The following is a 19866-nucleotide window of genomic DNA, read 5'->3' on the forward strand; positions in this document are numbered from 1 at the left end:
ATGAAAAATAATTTAAAATATCCACCTATAAAGATAATTCAAAATAACTCCTTATCTAAACTATCCACCTCTTCCACCTTGAAATATCATTTGAAATAACTCCCTAATATTTGCTTTATAAATTATTCATCCCTGCCATTATGAAAGATAATAAAAAATAAAACATTTAATTTGTATCTCAATTATTCACCTCAGGCGCTATAATGTAGAAACAAAAATATCTCTCAAATCTACATGTGAATACTAATATCATTTACTGTGACAAATAATTTAATAATCCATAAAGTATGCTATATATATTTCTAAATTACAACCTTCTACAACTAGGTTAATTTAAAAGTAAGCATAATGATATGTTCCGCCTTGTAGACAAAGTAAATATGTGCTCCCTTCATCCCAAAAAGAATGTAAATCTCGCTTCCCAAAAACTATTGATGTTTATGATACGTAATAAGTATCATTAGATTAATCATGAAATATATTTTCACAATAAACTTAATTAAAGATCTATATCTTCTATAAATTTAGCCAAACTTAAGATTGGTTGAATCCTTGTAAAACAAGATTTACATTCTTTTTAGGATGGGGAGAGTTTATATTAGGATAAATAATTATTTTAATAATTTATCAAGCGTGCGAAAATATTCCAACAACCCACTTTAAGGTATATTATTACTCTGATAATAAATATTTGAAGTTATTTTCTAAAAGGTAAGTTTATATATTTTGATTTAAACATTATGTCGTATTAATATTTCTAAGTTATTTTTTAACATTCCATATTTATAAAACAATACAACTATAATTCTGTGATATAACGAATTCAAAATATTGAGCGTTGTGATGCAATAAGAGCTTATATAATAGGCTTCAATTAAATACACCGAACGTGTGCACCGAAAAATAAACCGTTGTCATTAGATATGGGCTAATACAAAAGCCAAGTTTAAGCTAAGGTTTCAATTAAATAAATACTGAAAATACACAATGGTGCCGTGCAAAGGAAAAAATATAGATGAAAAATATAAATATATAAATAAGATTGGCCCCGTTCGGCTTACCTTATAATCCGCACTATTCAGCTTATTTTTTTAGCCAGAACAGTGCTTTTCTCTCACAACAATTTAGCCAGAACAGTGCTTTTCAGTCAATTCAACCAAGTTTTAGCAAGCCGAATGGGGCCATTATCGCAACTAGATAGAGTCTACAGAGTATCTATTATGCCTGTTATGTTGAACAATCCCATAATATATATAAGTATTTTTATAAGACAAGGTATTAAATACTCCCTTCTTCCAAATTGTAAGTTGCTGTGATTTTTTTAGATACATAATTTTTACTCTGTATATATCTAGACATAAGCAAAACTATGTATCTAAAAAGTTAGAATATCTTACAATTTTGAACGGAGTGATAACTAATGCTTATTATGTCTTCTAAGATTTAGTACATGTCCTTATGAAAGCACATACACACACTCTTTCCCTAAAATATAGTCTATCTTCTTGATTTGAAATGTAGATTCATCATCCAATGTACCAGGTTCAAATCCTTTTAAGCCATGTTCGCTTCTCTTATAATCTGTCTTTTTCAGCTTTTTTCAGCCAGTGTTTTTCTCTCACAACAAATCAGCTGGAACAGTGTTTCGACTTGTTTTTCAGCGAAGCGAACGGGGCCTTAGTCTTTTTCTTCTACTGAGGCCCTGTTTGGTTTGGACCTCCTAAACTTTAGTCACCTAAACCAAGGACTAAACTTTAGCCCTACCCTGTTTGGTTTCAGGGACTAAAGAGGACTAAAGGGCATTAAAGCTATTATACAAATACCAAAATACCCTTCTATTTGGTTAAAGGGGGACTTGGAGTGCATTGATGAGGGGCAACCTCTGTACTTTTGACCTTTTAGTCCTTTGTGACTGATTTGTACTAAAGGTATTTTAGTCCCTTTTAGTCACTAAGGACTAAATTTAGATGACTAAAATTTAGGGGGGCACAAACCAAACATGGCCTAAAACTGATTTGTTTCGGGTTTTTAAAATTAGGCTATGAGCCTATGATATATGTATGGCATCTTGACAGCTTGCACGTGAGAATCTGTGGGGCAAAGATGAGTTGATGTGGGCCGTAGCATGGGCCAACCGTGGACTGAGCTTTTTTTAATATTTTTTGTAAACTAATTCTAAATCTAATATTATTTTTTTTAAACTAACACTTTTGGCCGCGCATATTGCCATGGCGCAGCGAAACACATGTGTCGCGCCATGCATGGTGGTGCGGCAAGAGGGGTGACGTGGCGACGATCGGAGCGCTAACCGGTGACGTGGCAGGGTCTGCTGCTCCACCGATCTTGGCGCGGCACTGACGCGCCATAGCCCACGGCACGGCACTGACGTGCCAAGGCCCACGGCGCGGCAGGACCTGGACGCAGACAGAAGACCAGCCTCAATTGCAATTGAACGGGAGCTGCTGTCAGTGAGGATCGGTAGCGACGCGACCATGGACCCTGGCTTTGCTTCGCAGTTGAACGACACCTGCAGCTCCGACCCCAACGCCTTCGCCTTCCTCGACCCCTCGCCGGTGGGCTTCGACAATGCCTTCTACCAGAACCTGTAGGTCGACAAGGGCCTCCTAGGTTCCAGCCAGGTGCTCTACTCCGACATGAGGTCATGTAGCACGGTCGACTACTACATGTCCAACCAGGGTGCCTTCTTCGGTGATTTCGTGGCAGCGATGACCAAGCTCAGGAGGATCGGGGTCAAGACGTTGGCCACCAGCGGTGAGATATGCTGGGACTGCCGGTTCCCGAACTAGTTGCTAGTTAATCTCGCCGGCAGTGCTGTCGCGACGCATTGAAACGAATATGAAGCAAATAAATAGAGTCCGTACGTAAGTTGACAAGTTAGCACGTAACATTTGTTCGACATAGGTTTCAGACGATAATATAAGTTCGACATAACCAACTAAGTCCTAGGAGTGTAAGGATCCCTCGGACGCCTCTGTCTCTTAAGATTTGTAGGCAACACATTGGGAGTGTAGCCAACATCGGTGTGGTCGCGTTGCCGGTGCGTACGGCTCGTACCCTGCAAGTATATGATATGCACGATTACTTATAATATGTATGCTCGTTAGTTCATGGAGCCTACGTATTTAAAGAAACTACCTTTATTACTACATGTGAGGCTCCTTGGGTACCAAGCAGGGCACCACCTAGCTGAGATATGCCGATCTCGTCCTACTGCCAATCGTCCCCCTGGTGTGCTATATGCGGAATCCCGGGGGGGTCGTCGTCGTCGTCCTCCTCCTCCTCGTTTGTAGGGTCCTTCCCAGCGCTATGATGTGGTGGTATACACACTACGGAAGCGGCACCTGTCACCGCCTGAGAAGAGTCGGCTGGTGTCCTCAAAGAGCCAGAAGACGTGCCACCCGACCGCGCCGGGTTAATCGGGTTCCACCCAAGGAGTGTCCATGCAGCTCAGCTTCTGAGCTAGCTTCCTGCAGCTCTTCTTCACCTTCTGCATAAATAGACGTTAAAGTTAGTTCATTTCCCAAACACATATATACTAAAGAAACATTTTCAGAATGGACAAGTTTATGTTTACCTCCACAAAAGCCTCAAGAATGTCTGGCCTTTGCCCTCTAGACTCGTGAAGCCGAAACGATGCTTCGTTGGACAGCCTTCACAATTGTGTCGCCTGGGTATATAAACGCGGTTGGACAGTTTTAATACGCATACTTAATACCAAATGGATAACAAATTGTACCATTCGAGTATCTTACCACGTATCTTTGAAGCGGAGCTCTCTGTAGTTGTGTGTCGTCCGTAGTGGCAACATCGTACACATCTTCGATCACATCTTCCTCGTTGTCCTCGTTAATCGTCTCCTCAGTGTATGGGGGCTTGATATGTGTCATCGTAGACCTGTGAAGCCACCGTAGGTACTCGTCGAAGGTGTGTTGGTTGTGTAGGGGACCCGCATCAATCGTTTGTTGGTCCCTGGTCTACCACAACTGGATGTACGCGTTGTGTGTCATGCGTCAATCCTTGATCTTGTACCTCTTCCTACGGTCATACCTGCAACAAAACGATTGTTAGTTGTACCATACACACCTTTGAATTGTAGCTTTGTTATTAATCGATAACGCACCCGTGCAATTCTTGGTTGGTGGAGTAAAGCGGTGGTGGGTAGCCTGTCATTCTTCCAAACTGCCTGCAAACCCTGATGGGTAAGTGAATCTCGACCACGTGGAAGAAAATAAGAGGGACGTTGCAGCGATACTCGTCTGACTCATACCTAGTGACAGGACTCAGATAATACTGGAGCTCCGGAGCATCCCAAGGACACCAATGCACCTGAACATTTCATAATTGAGTTAGGTTGTGATATAGTATACATCGAACAAGACACATGTATGATAGTAAAGAGAGTGTAACCTGGTGCTGTGTCAGGACGTCGAGATAGTCCGTGTACTCCTTGTACTTGCACCTCGCATTCTCTCTAACTAACTCTGCTTGCGTCCAGATATACAGAGCTATAGAGAGTGTATCCTACCCGTTCCAATATTGCATTGAACACAATAATGAATTAGCCATTAATAATTCCATCATATGTAACTGCCTCGAAGAATATAGTGAATCGAAGTACTTATCGGTAAACCAGTAACAAGGGGCCTTCCAATGGGCCATCGTTCCCAACACCAAACCTAGAGTAGGTAGGAGCAACCCCAAGGTTTTCATACCCTGAGGTGCGACGGTAGGCAACACATAGCTATCGATACGTCCATGCCAGGACTGCTCTACCCTAGCTGTATGCCACTATCACCTCGTTCGCTTGTTGGTTTCAGCCAGCCCAAACCAGCCAGCCAATAGTGTTTTCCTCTCACAACAAACCAGCACCAGCCAGTCCAAACCAACCTAGAAACCAACCAGCGAACAGGCCATATGTTATCCCATGGCTGGCGTAGTATGTCAAAAAAGATCTAGCTGATGGTGTTGCCTGAGGCGTCTGGGAATAGGAAAGCACCAAGGAAGTGCAAGAGCCACACTCTAGCGAACCTATCGATCTGAGCCTCATCAGCCTATGGGTCCAAGTAATCAAAGTGCTCTATGATCCACCACAATGAAACACCGGAACTTTTCTTGAAATTTACCAAAGAAAATGAGACCCGATGGCTGCAGGAAAGCAATGCAAGTATTAAATAGGCTTTAATTGCTCACTTATTTTTCTTGGAAATATCGTCGTCCGGTGGAAGAAAGCCAGTGAACTGAGCCACCAGCTCCCTCCAGTGATCGTTGTCAACTATACCTATCACTGGAAGTCCCCCCAACCGAAGGCCAAAGATAGCATTCATGTCTTGCATGGTCAAGGTCATCTCGCCGCAAGGTAAGTGGAACGTGTGGGTCTCAGACCTCCACCTGTTATAAGAATAGAACGACTATTAGTTACCTCAAATTTGTTATAAGAATGTTTACGTACAATAAAGGCACTCGCATATGTCTATAGCTGCAGTAAGTAGTGCTGGATCAAGGGGCGGAAGACCGTAGTTGACAACACGGACAAGCTCGAGGAAGCCGGCACGCCGTATGTACGGCGCGTAACGCTCGTCCCACTAGTACGCCCTAGTTTCCGTGTGAGTCCTCAAAGGAGGCAAGAGCACCTCTGCGCCGGTATCAGTCAAGAAGTGTGCTCGGTGTGGCTCGTCGTACTCCACCTCAAAAAGGGGTATAACGGGTGCTGCGTGGGAGGGGTCATCCTGTTATAAATTGATAAACAAAGGGTTAGAGTATTCAAATTAACATTATGTAGCATTGCAAAATTTGAACTACTTGTTATGCAATACAAACACAATATGAAAGCACATGTATATATTCAAAGTAACATTAACAGACATATTAAACAACTTCACTAGAAAAATAAGCAACTTCTATGTATGGACCTGCTGCCCTCGTCTTCTATGCCCGCGGGTGTCCCTGGCGCGGCGGGCGTCCCTGGCGCGGAGACCACGCACGCACATAGCAGGGCGGCGACGTGGCTCCCTTTTGTGGCCATCGCCAACTCATGAAGGAGCCCGACGGCGCCATCTTAGTTCTTAAGATAAGTGAAAAGCGTCTTACTGATCTTAGGGTTGGGGATTGTTACCGGATTTGGGTAATTTGCATTCCTAGGGTTCGGATTTGGGAAAAAACTAGAGCTTAGTGTTGAAGTTGATTCGACTCCCCTCCTTCTCGGTGCTTAAGCGAAACCCTATATTCTGATTTGTCTTAAAGAACTTTGAATCAGACAAATCCGAGGCTATTTAGATCTTAACCAAACACTAATTAGGTCTTAGGGTTCAAGAATTAGGCTAAGCGGCTTCTCGGATACCAATTGTTAGAACTTATACTTAGGCAAGATCTTAATTAACCTAATTACAGGAACGCCTAAACCGAAATTAGCACTTAATTAGGGCTTTAATCAATCTTACTCGTTGCCGACGTGCGTCGTCGTCGTGGTCGTGCGGGCGTCGTCGTGGTGGCGTGCGGGCGCGGCGGGCGGCGTTCGTGGCGCTGTCGGCACGGCGGGAGGGATGTGCCGGCGTGCGTGGCGCGGCCGACGCGGCGGGCGGTGTGCGGGCGCGGCGGGCGGCCGCAGGTGCGGCAGGCGGCGTGCGGCGGCGAGGCGGGCATGCAAGGCGGGCAAGCAGCCATACAGAGGGAGGGCGGCGGCTCGCAGGCGATATGTACCTAGGACTGCCGCGCCGTGCGCTATGGCGCGTCAGAGCCACGCCAAGATCGGTGGCGCGACAGACCCTGCCACGTCACCGGTCAGCGCCCCGGTCATCGCCACATCACCACTCTCGCCGCGCCACCATGCATGACGCGGCACAGGCGTTTCGCCGCGCCATGGCAATAGGCGCGGCCAAAAGTGTTAGTCTTAAAGAAAAAATATTAAATAGTGTTAGATTTTAAAAAATCGTGTGGGGGTCGTGGGCGTGTCAGAGAATTTTTGTTTTGGGCGTGGCCAAAAGTGTTAGTTTTGAAAAAAAAATTTAAACAGTGTTAAATTTAAAATTATTTTATAAAAAAGTGTTAAATATAAAAAAAATCGCTTGGGAGGCGTGGGCGTGTCAGAGAATTTTTGTTTTGACGCTCAGACTTCGGCCGGTCCGTTGGCCTCCATGCTGCACGAGTGTCAGGCTCTGAACTGGAACCACGGTACACTTGTCAGTGCTCATAAGCCACGTGCGGCAACGCGTGACGGCAGGTGCAGCCACCGTGTGCTGGACTAGCGCGCGGTGGCTGGCGAGGAGAGTGGAGAGAGGCCAGCCATGGACGGCGACGGCGATGCGGGCAAGACGAGGACGATGAAGACGGTGTGCGTGACGGGCGCCGGGGGCTTCGTCGCCTCGTGGCTCGTGCAGCTCCTCCTCTCCCGAGGCGACTACCTCGTGCGCGGCACTGTTCGCGACCCGAGTAAGCTCCTGCTCTACCGATCTGGTCCCCTTGATCGATACAGGGCGCCGCGCGCAACCTCTGCCGACCGATCGATCTCGATTTTCTGCAGTGAGATTGATCGGATCAGATCAAACAATTTGTGATGCAGGTGATCCCAAGAACGCGCACCTGATGGCGCTGGACGGCGCCGGGGAGCGCCTGCTGCTGTTCAAGGCCGATCTGCTGGACCGTGCCAGCGTCGCTGCCGCCGTTGCTGGCTGCGACGGCGTCTTCCACGTAGCCAGCCCCGTTCAGGCCGTCGAGCCCACGAACCCCGATGTAACAGCACTTCAAATCCTCATATCCAAAGAAGAATAATCGCAGATTCTTTCATCTGCTCTGGTCTAATCCATGCATATATAAATATATAAGTGTGACTTGCGTGCAGGTGGAGGTCCTGGCTCCGGCGGTGACCGGGACGCAGAACGTGCTCGAGGTTAGCCACGCGGCCAACGTCCGCCGCGTCGTGGTGGTGTCGTCGGTCGCCGCGGTGATCGCGAACCCCAACATCCCCGATGGCGCCGTCGTCGACGAAGACTGTTGGTCGGACGAGGACTACTGCAGAGCCACTAAGGACTACTGCGCAGGAGAAAACACCGATGAGAAGAGGAGGAACATGGTGGACGTGCGCGACGTCGCGGACGCTCTCGTCCTGACGTACGAGACGCCGGAGGCGTCTGGCCGGCGATACATCTGTAGCGCGCACTCCATGAAGGTGTCTGAAATGGTTGGCCTCGTCAGCAGCCTGCACCCAGACCTGAAGCTGCACTACCCCAGGAAGTGAGAACCTGATGGCTCGCATCAAGTTAAAATCCCTCTGTAACTCACGATTTGCCGACGACCATTTGCAGGTTTGTTCAGATGGAAGACGAGAAGGGAGTCAGCTCCAAGTGGCTGCAGGCGCTGGGGTGGAAGTTCAGGGCGGTGGAGGAAACTCTGAGGGACACCATCGACTCGTACAAGGCTGCTGGAATCCTGAAGAACTGATGAGTGATGTCGTCATGGAGATTGGAGTCAACTGTAATAACATATTAAACTGACGTGGAAATGAAATGGTGACGATGCATGACAATAATAATAATTAAGGCATGACCTCCACCTGTAAATCAGAAATATTTAGTAAAAGGCACAAAGGGACAACTATCATGTTATTACATGTTCATTAATAAATTAACCAATTTCTTCTTCGCAAAAAAAAAACAATTTCTTTGTATAATTACATAGTAGTAACACTGGACAAACAAAAACGAACAATATATAACAGGTGACATGGGCATGGCATCAGAAAGGTTTTTTTTTTGTCTTGTTTGTTTGAGCTTGTTTGGCTTATAAGCCGTACTTTTTCAGCCAACGAACAGTATTTTTCTCTCACACCAAATCAGCCAACAGTACTTTTAGTCATGGCTTATCAGCCAAACAAGACCAAACGAACAAGGCGTCTATTGCCATTTATTGAGTCATAGTTAAACACAAATACCCTGAAGGAATGGTCAAAATGTTACCCATCTCACACCTGTTTCTACATAGTCAATGAATCCAGCATGTCTCGTAAGAATATTGATAATTTGAGAGAATTCTGAAATTTTTCTGTTTATGAAAATGCTTAAGAAAATTCCATATGTCTAAGTTATAATTAAAAGCCTAGCAAGCAAAGCCTTGCCAGCAATAGCATCGGTAGCAGTCTATGAAATAACCGCATCAAACCATCTATACCTCCTTATTTGACCTCAAAACTTTAGGAAACAAAATATGAAATAGATGTCCTTGACAAATTCACCTCAGGGTTGGAGGACCGACCGGAAGGGACAGGGCTAGCTACATGGAAGCCACCCTCACATCCAGCAATTGCTGATGCAACACTGCTGTAGTCCAACAAATCAGCCTTGAGAAGCTGCAACCTTTCCCCAGCTCCTCCCAGCACCTTGAGATGAGCATTCTTGCTAGCACCTAGAGCACAAACAAGATATATCTTCATCATATATATAACAAATTTCTTGGTCCGTCATAAGAAAAAAAAAAGATACTCATTCAGCTTTTATTTAATCAGGCCATGAATTTTCTTGAGTCAGCTGTGAGTGTTCTTTTCCTTTATTTTTTTCTGTTTGTTCAACTTCCTTATTTGAACTTTTAACTTCTTTTGAATGCAAAGAACGAAGTGTAGGTATCCCCGGTGTGTACTTGATATAAAACATGTATATTACTATAGAAACTTTTGAACTCTCCCTGCATTTATTTGAGGTTGTATCTCATTTTCAGGTTAGAAACAATGTGACTTCTGTTTTACAATATTTTCACCAAACAGAAGTAAACTTCTTTTTCTACATCAGTTATTTTGCCGTACCTTTCCATGTTGATCGTAACGAATAGTTACTAATTTCAAGATGACACCCAGTTCCTCCTGTATCCAAGTATATTTTTAATAACATGAAGTACTTAGGCTCAGCGGCGGATCCAGAAAATATTTCAGGGGGGTTGAACAACACTGCTGCTCAATCTTAAGTCTCAGCCCCCTACACTATAGAACTTTGTCTAAAAATTCATGGAGGCTCCACAGGAGGTTCCACGGCTCCGGTATGGATAGGGGGCTCCCCGCCCCACCGTTGGATCCGCCCCTGCTTAGGCTAGACCTTGCAGCTCCTAAGGACGCCTCAGGAGTCAGGACAATATAGTTAGAAAAGAATCTGGATCTTAATGTGCTTCTTTTAAATTCCAAGATGATTGCACATTCCCTTGTCTCTGTTCAATACAAGAAAAAAATGAATTCTATCTACGCAAATATTCCCTCTGTCGCATAGCTCAAACGGTTAGGTGACCCAGCGGCACTCCTCAGGTCCTGAGTTCGACTCCCCGTGGGAGCGAATTTCAGGCTGAGGTTAAAAAAATCCCCTCGCCCGTCTCCATGTGCCAAAGCACAGTTATGGCCCGGCCCGGTTCTCACAGGGCAACGGATACCGCTGCGTCAGGATGGAGGCGGGGGTTCGGGGGTTTTCTCGATCTGTGTGAGAAGATCTTCTTCTTAAAGGGAAACCCGGGGGCCGTCATAACCCCCGCAGGTCGAGGTTTTTTTTAAAATAAATATACGTCTCGTATTTCGAGAAGCCAACCAATTTTAAATTTAACTAGATTTATAAAAAAATAATATATTGACATCTATATCTCTAACAAGGTTCACTGTGAAAATATATAGGTTTATACTATGAAAATATATAACAGGATTTGGTATCATTTAAAGAGAACTTTTAGAATGGTTGGAAAAAAAAATAGACCATCCATCGGGAGAAATCAAACGGTAGAAAAATAGGAGGTATATGTACAAGTACTGAGAAGTACTAAATAATTAGGGACAGTACCAAAATTACTAGGACCAGTACTAAAATAGGTGGACCACATCTAGTTTTTTATTATTTTGTTAAGTCATTTCCGAATCTTCCTTGAGGGTAAAACTGGAATTTGCCATCCGGATCATTGTGGACCTGCGGCTGTCTCCGCCGGACTGCTCACGCATCCCCGGAGGCCACGGCACAGGCCAGCCGAGGAGCGGTGGCCTCGTGCGCAGCTCCAACAATAAGCTTGGCGTTCCTGCACGCGGGCACCGGTGCTGATGCTGTGCTGGCCACGCCCCTCTCCTGGCTCCTGCAAGTCTGTAAGGAAGAGCTGTGCCTCTTGTTCAACTCCGGCAAGGCAAGGCGAGTTCGCACTCTCGGAATTCGGTGTAGACTACGCCGTACTAGCACTGCTGGGAGCTGAACGGAAGCTAAGGGAACACACGAGCAGAAGGAACGCTAGGCCGAGCTTGCAGGCCACTAGATTCTTGACCTCGCCATGATCCCGTCGTTCTGCGCAGGCAGCCGCCGCCGCAGCCCGGCCCTTGCTGTTCTTGACCGTTATCGAGCGAGAGCTTTACCTTGCCGTTCTTGACCATTGTCGAATGAGAGCTTTAAGAGATTGAGCAGTTGATGAGCTGCACCGGGATTGTTCCGGCGAACTCGTTGCTGGAGAGCGCGCGTCAGTTCACCGATCTGCGGCAGCGAGCCCAGCCAGTCCGGAATCGCCCCTGACGTCTAGTGAAGCAAACGCGCTAGAGCAGTTGGTCTGCCTGTGCGCTTGTAACCAGAGTTTGAACCTTGGGACGGATTTGTTGGTTGGAGTAGGCGTAGTTTATCAGCGTGTTAAAAAAAAATTCTCTCGTCTGTGTCACGTCAAATCACAGGTCTAAGGCTAGTCTAGTCTTACGGGAGTTGTGATGTCGCTGTGTATGGATGAGTTAGAGGTTCGAGAGTTTTCTCAACCTATATGAGAAGGTATTCTTCTTAAACGCAATGTTCGAGAGCTATCTTATCCCCACGGGTCGATTTTTTTTTGACACGTCTAGCAGCGTCAGCGCGGCGATGCCGCGGGCGACGGCAAAATCGGTCGGTAGAGGATGTTGCAAATAATAACTAGTATATCCTTAATAATAAAAAATCAAATTTTGTAAATAATCTTTCTCAATTAAATGACTAGAAAATAGAAAAAACGAAAATACCTAGAAGTATCGTGGTACTCTACCAACCACCGTAAAAGAGCTCAACGTTAAAACGTTTTTGTATATTTTTTTTTGTTAAACTTGAAATTCGTTGGATACGAGCGCTTATTTCGGGACGGACAAAGTATACCCCAACCCCATGTGTTCATGTACACAAGAATCGCCGCTGCGAAGCTAAGAAACCAGCAGGGATCGCGACGGATCCACGAGGGAGGTCCGAGAGCCTTACCAGGTGCATGTTTAATTCCTAAAATTTTGTAAAATTTTTTAAGATTTTTCGTCACATCGAATCTTTGGACGCATATATGAAGCATTAAATATAAATAAAAAATAAAATTAATTACACAGTTTAGACGAAATTCACGAGACGAATATTTTAAGCCTAATTAGACTATGATTGGACACTAAGGTCCCGTTTGGCAGGGCTTCGCTTCACTAGTGAAGCCATTTTTTTTTGTTGGCTTCAGCTCCACGAACAGTTCCACCGGTGGAGCTGAAGCGGTTTTGATAAACCGTTTGACAAAATGGCTTTCCTGTGAGAACATGTTTTTAGGGGCCTGGAGGAGGAGCAGGGAGAAACCACTTTTTTTTTCTCCATCCCACCCCAAATCACTGTGAGATCATGTTTTTAGGGGCTTCACAAGTGAAGCTATTTTACTTTATCCCGTTTGGTAGAAAACGGCTCCAAACGACTTCTGAAGCCGATGGAAAAGCCCTGCCAAACGGGACCTAATTATCAAATAACAACGAAAATGCTACGATACCATCTCCTTAAAAAATTTCGCCAACTAAACATGCCCAGGGTCGCGCATGGTGCCGCGGACCGCGTATTGGCCTCGGGAGAGCAGGAGCTTCACCAGCCACGACGCGATGAAGCCGCCGTCGCCGGTCACGCACACGGTCTTCCCCGCCGCCGCCATTGCTTTCGGCTTTTGATTGCTCTCGTTGTCACGCTGCCGCTGAAGAAGTGAACGGCAAGCCCACAGAACCACAGTTTAGAGCGGACGAGCAGTCTAGGCGTGGCGGCGGCGGTGGGCGGTGGCACTAGAAAGAAAATTCTACGCACCATAGAAGACGTGCGACACCGGATTGCTCTGCTGACACGCGTCGATCACACATTCACACGCGTCCCATATGACCCAACGTCCCCAAAACCGCACTCGGGCGGGCGAAAAAACAGTTGAGCCGACGCCGCACCTCTAGAAGCCAGAGGCTCCGGTCGCAGTCGCAGGCATCCAGGAAGTCATGGAATGGACTTTGAGGTGTTTCTCTGTATCCCCGAAGTCTGTTTCTGCTTAATGAAATACACATGGTCGCGAAAAAGGAAGTCATGGAAGCACTCGGCGTCGACGTTGATTGGTGGTGCAAGGCGGCGGCAGGAGGGACGAGGGAGAAGGCGCGTCTGTGGATGCAGTTGAGTAGACGAAAGCAGACTCCTGCCCAAATTCCTCTTATTCCCGACCGAAACCTGTGATTCTGTCTGTGTACGTATACGGCTTCCATAGCTTCTGCAGATGCCGTCAGTAGCAGAGTGATGGGAGCAACAGCATTTTGTCTTTGTGATCATGTATAAATTGGTATAATGATCTGAAGCACCATTGAAGAGGCAAAGTTCAAGTTATCTGATGCTTGGAAGACTGAAGGCGTGGTCACAAAACAGAGGACTTGCAGGCGTTGCTCTGCCAGTCCCAGATTACTGCTCAGCTTTAGGGTAGTCGCTGAGAACCACTCTTGAGTTCTAAATTTTTATGGTGTCGTGGAGTTGTATTTACTGTAATCGTAGGACATTGTCACTACTAATTTTTGACCCTGTTGTACCGGTAAATTTTTAATGTAATAGGACCAAAATTGATGCGATAGCTTGGTATCACATCAATTTCGCGTTTGATGCGAGCCGATGCAAAAGCTCTAGATGCAATAGTCTTTTGGCATCGGTTTGCTGTAACCGATGCGAGAGTTTGCTATTGCATTGGCCATCCGTTGTCTCTTGCATCAAAATAGAGAGATGCAAAAGGGTTATTGCATCAAAATCGTTTTGATGCAAGGTTGTTATGACATCGGCCATGGATGTCTCTTGCATCAAGATAGACATATACAAAAATGTTATTGCATCAAAATTATGTAGATGTAATACATCTAATAAATTTGATGCAATAAGAATTTCTATTGCAACGGCTAACATTCGGTGTAATAGACCATATTGCATCGACATTAGATTCGGTGCAAGAAAACCTATTGCATCGACATTAGATTCGTTGCAACACAAACTATTACATCGACATTAGGTTCGTTGCAACATAAACTATTGCATCAACATTATGTTTGATGCAAAATAAACTATTGCATCGACATTAGATTTATTACAACGGAATCTATTCGCTACCATTTTATATTGCATCCATTTTTATTTGCTAATTTGCGACACTAGAATTCACAAAATTACAAAATCCAATGGTACAAAAGGGCAATGATATTATTAACTTTGATCATCCACATTCAAGTGTGTACAATAATGAAGTCAAAAGGGCTTCATTGTTCAACAATGTAATTGCAAGGTTGGAGCTGCATAATAGAACTAAACAAATATACAGATGACTCTTAGCACATATCAAAACAGGATCTTTGGCATTGCAGAATTTTTTTATTCAGTTCATCTTGCCAATAGTCTGAGCGCTCTTCTCAAGGTTCAAGGTTCATCTTCCTGCTCAATGAGAAAGAAAGGGTAACGTATCAATTTTGACCTTGTATTCTAAGCAAAAAGGTTCTTGACAACATCATATAAAAAATTATACTAGAATGATCTTTCATGTGATAGCAATGACTGAGATAATATGAGATGGTTTCTCAGAAGAAAAAATAACATGATTAAATAAGTATCAAGGCAATAGTGTATGAGCTAGAATTTGAATAACAGTGATAGATTCTTATACCAGAGTGTAGTAATGCAAAACGAGAGGGGTTGCAGCTCCCAAACAGATCATTGGCACCATAGCTCCTCAGATAACCCCATCAAATTCAGTCAATGGTGCTTCTAATGCATTGCAATGCCTCCTTAGATTGCCCCTAAAAAACTATCATACCCTTCAGCTTGCTGAATTTTATGAAAATTTCCATAGTCTAAACCAGACAAGAAATGTAAACAGAAGATGACAACCTTCCCATAGAAATTTATAGCAGTGGCCAGCGTAGATTGGTTCTCAAAGACCAAACCTAAAAAAAAGACCACAAATTGTTTTAGACATGTATGTTTTCTACAAAGATGACACGATGTCTAGTTACTTGACAAATAAACTCTATATAAGCAGACCACATGATTTGCAGGCTTGATTCAATCAGAAAAAAAACACTTGCAGGGTGTCTCATTGGAACTACATAATCTCACACAATTCTTATGTTTTTGTATGTTAATATTTCCCATTTGTTAAAGACAACCCTCCTTGTATCACAGTTCTCTAGTTTCACACACCGGCTACTACAAGATTTCAAATAGCGAGTGCATTGTTAAGCTAATCGTTGCTTCAGTCTGGTACTGCAAATACAGTAAGACTGCATCACAGTTTACCCATATATTTATAAGAAATAACTGGCATAGAAATTAGAAAACCAAGAGAAGAAATATTATTGCTATACTGGCACTGATGGTACTATATGCAACAACAAAAGCACTATTGCAGGACATGTTTACAAACAAAGGTTTTCCTAGTATCAAATATTTCAGATCTAGGTAAACCTCTGTATGGTACTAAGAGCTTAGGGACATGAACCATAAACACACACAGATAAGGCCCACTGTCGGGTACCATAAAAAAAGGTCCCCTAAGCAAGAGCCGAAAAAATCGCTTAGACCTTGTAAAAATCGAAACTAAGAGACAACCACCGGCAAACCCCCACCTTATCCGAGGCTCGGCTGGACCGCCCGGCCCACCTCGAACGATATCTGGGCTCACCCAAAGCGGGTTCGGCCCGGAACGAAACCATGAGGCCTCGGACGAGGTACCGATTCTCCGCCTCGCCCGAGGCCCCGCGCGTAAGGCCTCTGACGAGGTACCAATTCTCCGACTCGCCCGAGGCCCCGCGCGTAAGGCCTCGGACGAGGTACCGATTCTCCGCCTCGCCCGAGGCCCCACGCGTAAGGCCCCGGACGAGGTGCCGATTCTCCGCCTCGCCCGAGGCCCCGCCCGTAAGACCTCGGACGAGGTACCGATTCTCCGCCTCGCCCGAGGCCCCGCGCGTAAGGCCTCAGACGAGGTGCCGATTCTCCGCCTCGCCCGAGGCCCCGCGCCACGAGGTCTCGGAAGAGGACGTCACATCCAACCAACGCGTCCAACCACTCCCGCGACGTCAGCCGAACGACGACTCGATACAGCGGAGTGGCCGACGAGATGGGAGTTACATCGACGCCATGCCGTCCGGGACAGGACGAGGCGAGGGTTACCGGTCGCTGTACTCGGCGCTGTGCCCACGACTGACACCCGTGCTGCACTGTGCTGCCTAACCCCACATGCTCCAAGGACAGCGCGGCGTGGAGAGTCAAGTCCGGGTCCCTGTAGCCTCGGAATCAACGTACAAGACAACTGCTCCCTCCGAGCCCCGGCTATCCGCTTCCGGGCTCCTGTAGCCTCGGGACTCGCACCCGCCGAGCCCCCCACGATGGTTCAGTCTCTACACCGACTGGGCCTCGGCTCTCTACGATTGCCAACATACAGCGACCGGCACGTCGTCCACAGTATGCGCCATGCCCTGCGTCAAGCCATCACAGGAGCTCCCACGTCGCACAGGATCGGGCGTGACCGGCGCGTCGCTCCAGTGCACCAAGGACAAGACTGCTCCACCGACCATGCCGCCACAGTGACAAGCTACAGGGCTCGGACATGCCGCCTCTGCTCACAAAACGCCACGTAGCAAATCCATGTACCGCCCCCGTGCCTCCCTTCGACTATAAAAGGGAGTGACCGGGGCCACTTCTAGGGACAGACACCACACGTGCAAGCAACGCACAACGCTCTGTAACACACACTCTTCCTCACTGCAAGAGATCAACATCTCAAGCAACCCCCGCCGCTTCACGCAGAGACCTGGGGCTAGCTCCCTCTCTCGCTCAGCTTGTAAGCCCCTACTACAAGCACCTCGGTGCAAGGAATACAAGATCGCTCTATCAGACTGGACGTAGGGCACCTATTGCCTGAACCAGTATAAACCTTGTGTCTCTTTGCATCACCATCCGGGATTAGGGGCACGCACTACACTTTAACTAGCCGGTTGAGGGCCCGCCAGTCCAAAACACCGACACCCACTCTTGCATACACACACACATAGACAAAAGAGAAGTGATTCCTACATAAATGCAGAGATGAATTAAACAATCATCTTGCGATTGCATAAGGCCACAAGCACATGTGAAGCCATTTTTTATTACCAGACAGAGCAATGACATGCAAGAAACAGGAACAGAGCAGTACCTAGGGCATGGTTGCCCTTCTCACTCTCGGTGCCTGTAGGGATTGCCGCACTCTTGTTAGAAATAGTTAGAAATAAAAGCAGAACAGCCTGAAGTTTGTAATAATGTATGCAGTTGCTAAGAATTAGTGAAGAGCAAGCAGATTGATGTAATAAGCAGTACAAAATTAACCTAGATAGTTATGTACCAAGATATTGACAAAGAAACTAACACTAAAAACTCACTGGATTCAGCCTGAACTGTGAACTAAAGACACTTTGACACTATAATGATCGAGGTCACAAGGTCAACAGCCATGCTATATGGAATTAGTGGTAGATGGTGTCAGCTGTCAGGTAGCAGAGGAACTGTGATATAGCTAAGCATTATAATTAGGTATAGCCGTATAGAGAAACACGTGAAGAAAATTATTTTAGCACAGTAGAATAATAGAACTGGATTCAATAACCTGGTTTTGCAGTCAACTTCTCTTACTTGAGCATCACCTAAAACTCGTTTGCCTAACAATTTCAAGTGAGCGTTGGTTCCATCCATCTGAAGAAAGATACTGCAAGAGAGCAGAACAGATTTGAGAACTATAAACTACCTCCAGGACCTGCACATCTCCACCGGATATCTGAAATGCTGTCACAGATCCTTGCTAGCTCTAAAACCGTCACAGATCCTTGCTAGTTCTAAAACCGTCTCACACGAGTCAAACCGAGTTAGACGGGACAAACACATTCTGAGCCCATAAGCCAAAAAAAATAATCAGATTGTCCGGGGGAGGGGACACAGACCTGGCGCACCTGCGCTACCTGCGGCGTACCTGCGCTACCTCGCCCATGGAGTGTGCCGCTGCCGTCTGACCACCAGATGCGAAGACAATACTGCGGCACGTGGGACATGCACCTGCAGCACGAGGGCGTGGCCGCATGAGTTAGCATCTTGCGCGACGACACCGACGGACCTCCGTGGCCTAGCTCTGGAGTGCGGCACCGCCGGGAGAGGAAAAGCAGAGAGCGGAGAATGCGGAGCAGAAGCGGAACCGCGGAAGAGCGGCGGCGGCTGGTGTGAGACCGTAAAACGTGAATGGGTTTTAGGGTTACGGTGCCGCGGGCTTCATTACTACTACTCGGTTTGGGCTCCCGCGCGGGCTGAAGTTGTGGCGGGCCGATTTTAAATAAACTCACAAAAAAATTCAAAGGCACATGTAATTCAAAATGCAAAGTACTTCTTCCCATCCCATCCTTGGGTAATTATTAACGGCATGTTCGCTTGGTCGTAAATGATCATAAATTTCTAGATAGAACGGTATTTTTCTCTCATATTAAATCAATCAGCAGTAATAATCCACGATAGTATACGATCCTTTTCAGCCTCAGCCGAACATGTTCGACGTGGCCGATCTCACGGACTTGACAGCTATACTGGGTTGTCCTTCTGCTGGGCCACGAAATGTGCTTATCACTTGGGCCAGATAGATTGGAACTGAAAACTGGCAACGAGAGGCGGTCCGAGGGGCGAGGGCTGGTGCTGTTTTTGCAAGAAACACATCTGAGGTGAAGGTGACCAACATTATTATGCACAGACATAATCACAGGTCACGTCAATGCTTACTAGATTATGCACATCTTTCAACTCCTAGATACAGGCTCCTCCTAGTTGTAAACTTGCGGCTTGCCGATGATCCATTTGGTCGGACGTGCTTGGATTCAGGTTGATTCGACCGTACGCCAAGTAACTCCTCCCCATCTGCTGCCGACTGTGGCAGAAGAGCCCACGCCCACGCACGCACGCGCCCAAATCTCCCAGGCGCAAAGCCCAAGCCATGTGGTCACTCGCCGCTAAACTCCCTCGTCGGCGCAAAGGATGCGGCGGGCGAACAGTAAACAAGTAGGATTAGGACTAGACCCCGATGATGATAAGATTAGCTGATTAGGGCCGCTTTTCAATGGCGTGCGTGCTTTCGCCCCATGTCGGCTAGCTAAGGATCCAGGCCCGGCCCTGGGGCAGGGCGAGCGGGGCGGCCGCTCCAGGCCTTCGATGCCAAAGGGCCCCAGCAGCCGTGTGTTGGACGTAGTAGAGCTTTGAGCAGCAGCTAACCAGCCAGTAGAACGATGACGCTTTGCTCAAAAAAGTAGAACGCGCGCTGGTGCAGTCTTGGAATCTTGCACGCCCGCACATCCTCTTCTCCAGATTTTTGGATCCAATGGCCATCCTGAATCGCTAATTCCTCCTGTTGTGCTAAATGGATGATCAACTTTGCATAAATAATGAATGTTAAAGTTCAAGTGTTTATTATTAGATCGATGCTAATTTAGCATAAATAAATATTAAAAGGAATTTTAAGGTGATTTAATATGTACTTCCTCGGTTGCAATGTAAACTATACTTCCTTCATCCCAAATTAAAAAAACTCGACCCGCGGGGTAAG

At 46.2% G+C, this 19866-nt stretch overlaps 1 protein-coding gene, 1 long non-coding RNA gene and 1 pseudogene across 7 annotated transcripts; 1 reads left to right on the forward strand and 2 right to left on the reverse strand.

Moving 5' to 3' along the window:
- The window catches only part of LOC136526928 (cinnamoyl-CoA reductase 1-like), an 87498-nt pseudogene extending 74586 nt beyond the window's left edge, over window positions 1-12912 (reverse strand).
- Window positions 7302-8454, forward strand: LOC136528611 (cinnamoyl-CoA reductase 1-like). The gene is made up of 4 exons (XM_066521571.1): window positions 7302-7446; window positions 7577-7746; window positions 7856-8247; window positions 8319-8454. Exons 1-4 carry the CDS (start codon window positions 7302-7304, stop codon window positions 8452-8454), a joined length of 843 nt encoding a protein of 280 aa, XP_066377668.1.
- Window positions 12913-14455: 1543 nt separating the features above from the next.
- LOC136527808 (uncharacterized) lies at window positions 14456-18548 on the reverse strand. Of its 6 annotated transcripts, none has more exons than XR_010776930.1 (5): window positions 17899-18548; window positions 17452-17484; window positions 15147-15202; window positions 14923-15055; window positions 14456-14693 (listed from the first exon to the last, which is right to left on the reverse strand). It is a non-coding gene; the product is annotated as an uncharacterized lncRNA (long non-coding RNA). The 6 variants fall into 6 exon arrangements; XR_010776931.1 differs by having other exon boundaries at window positions 14923-15063; XR_010776933.1 differs by having other exon boundaries at window positions 14923-15063; window positions 17675-18548.
- Window positions 18549-19866: the final 1318 nt, after the last annotated feature.

Source organism: Miscanthus floridulus, chromosome 19 (genome assembly GCF_019320115.1).
Source record: "Miscanthus floridulus cultivar M001 chromosome 19, ASM1932011v1, whole genome shotgun sequence".
Taxonomy (NCBI): domain Eukaryota; kingdom Viridiplantae; phylum Streptophyta; class Magnoliopsida; order Poales; family Poaceae; genus Miscanthus; species Miscanthus floridulus.

Bases quoted from the DNA above. Each gene is read 5' to 3' on its own strand.
- LOC136528611 (XM_066521571.1), top strand. From the start codon at position 7,302: ATGGACGGCGACGGCGATGCGGGCAAGACGAGGACGATGAAGACGGTG. The intron at 7,447-7,576 runs GTAAGCTCCTGC...TTTGTGATGCAG, and splicing joins CGGCACTGTTCGCGACCCGA to GTGATCCCAAGAACGCGCAC. The intron at 7,747-7,855 runs GTAACAGCACTT...ACTTGCGTGCAG, and splicing joins TCGAGCCCACGAACCCCGAT to GTGGAGGTCCTGGCTCCGGC.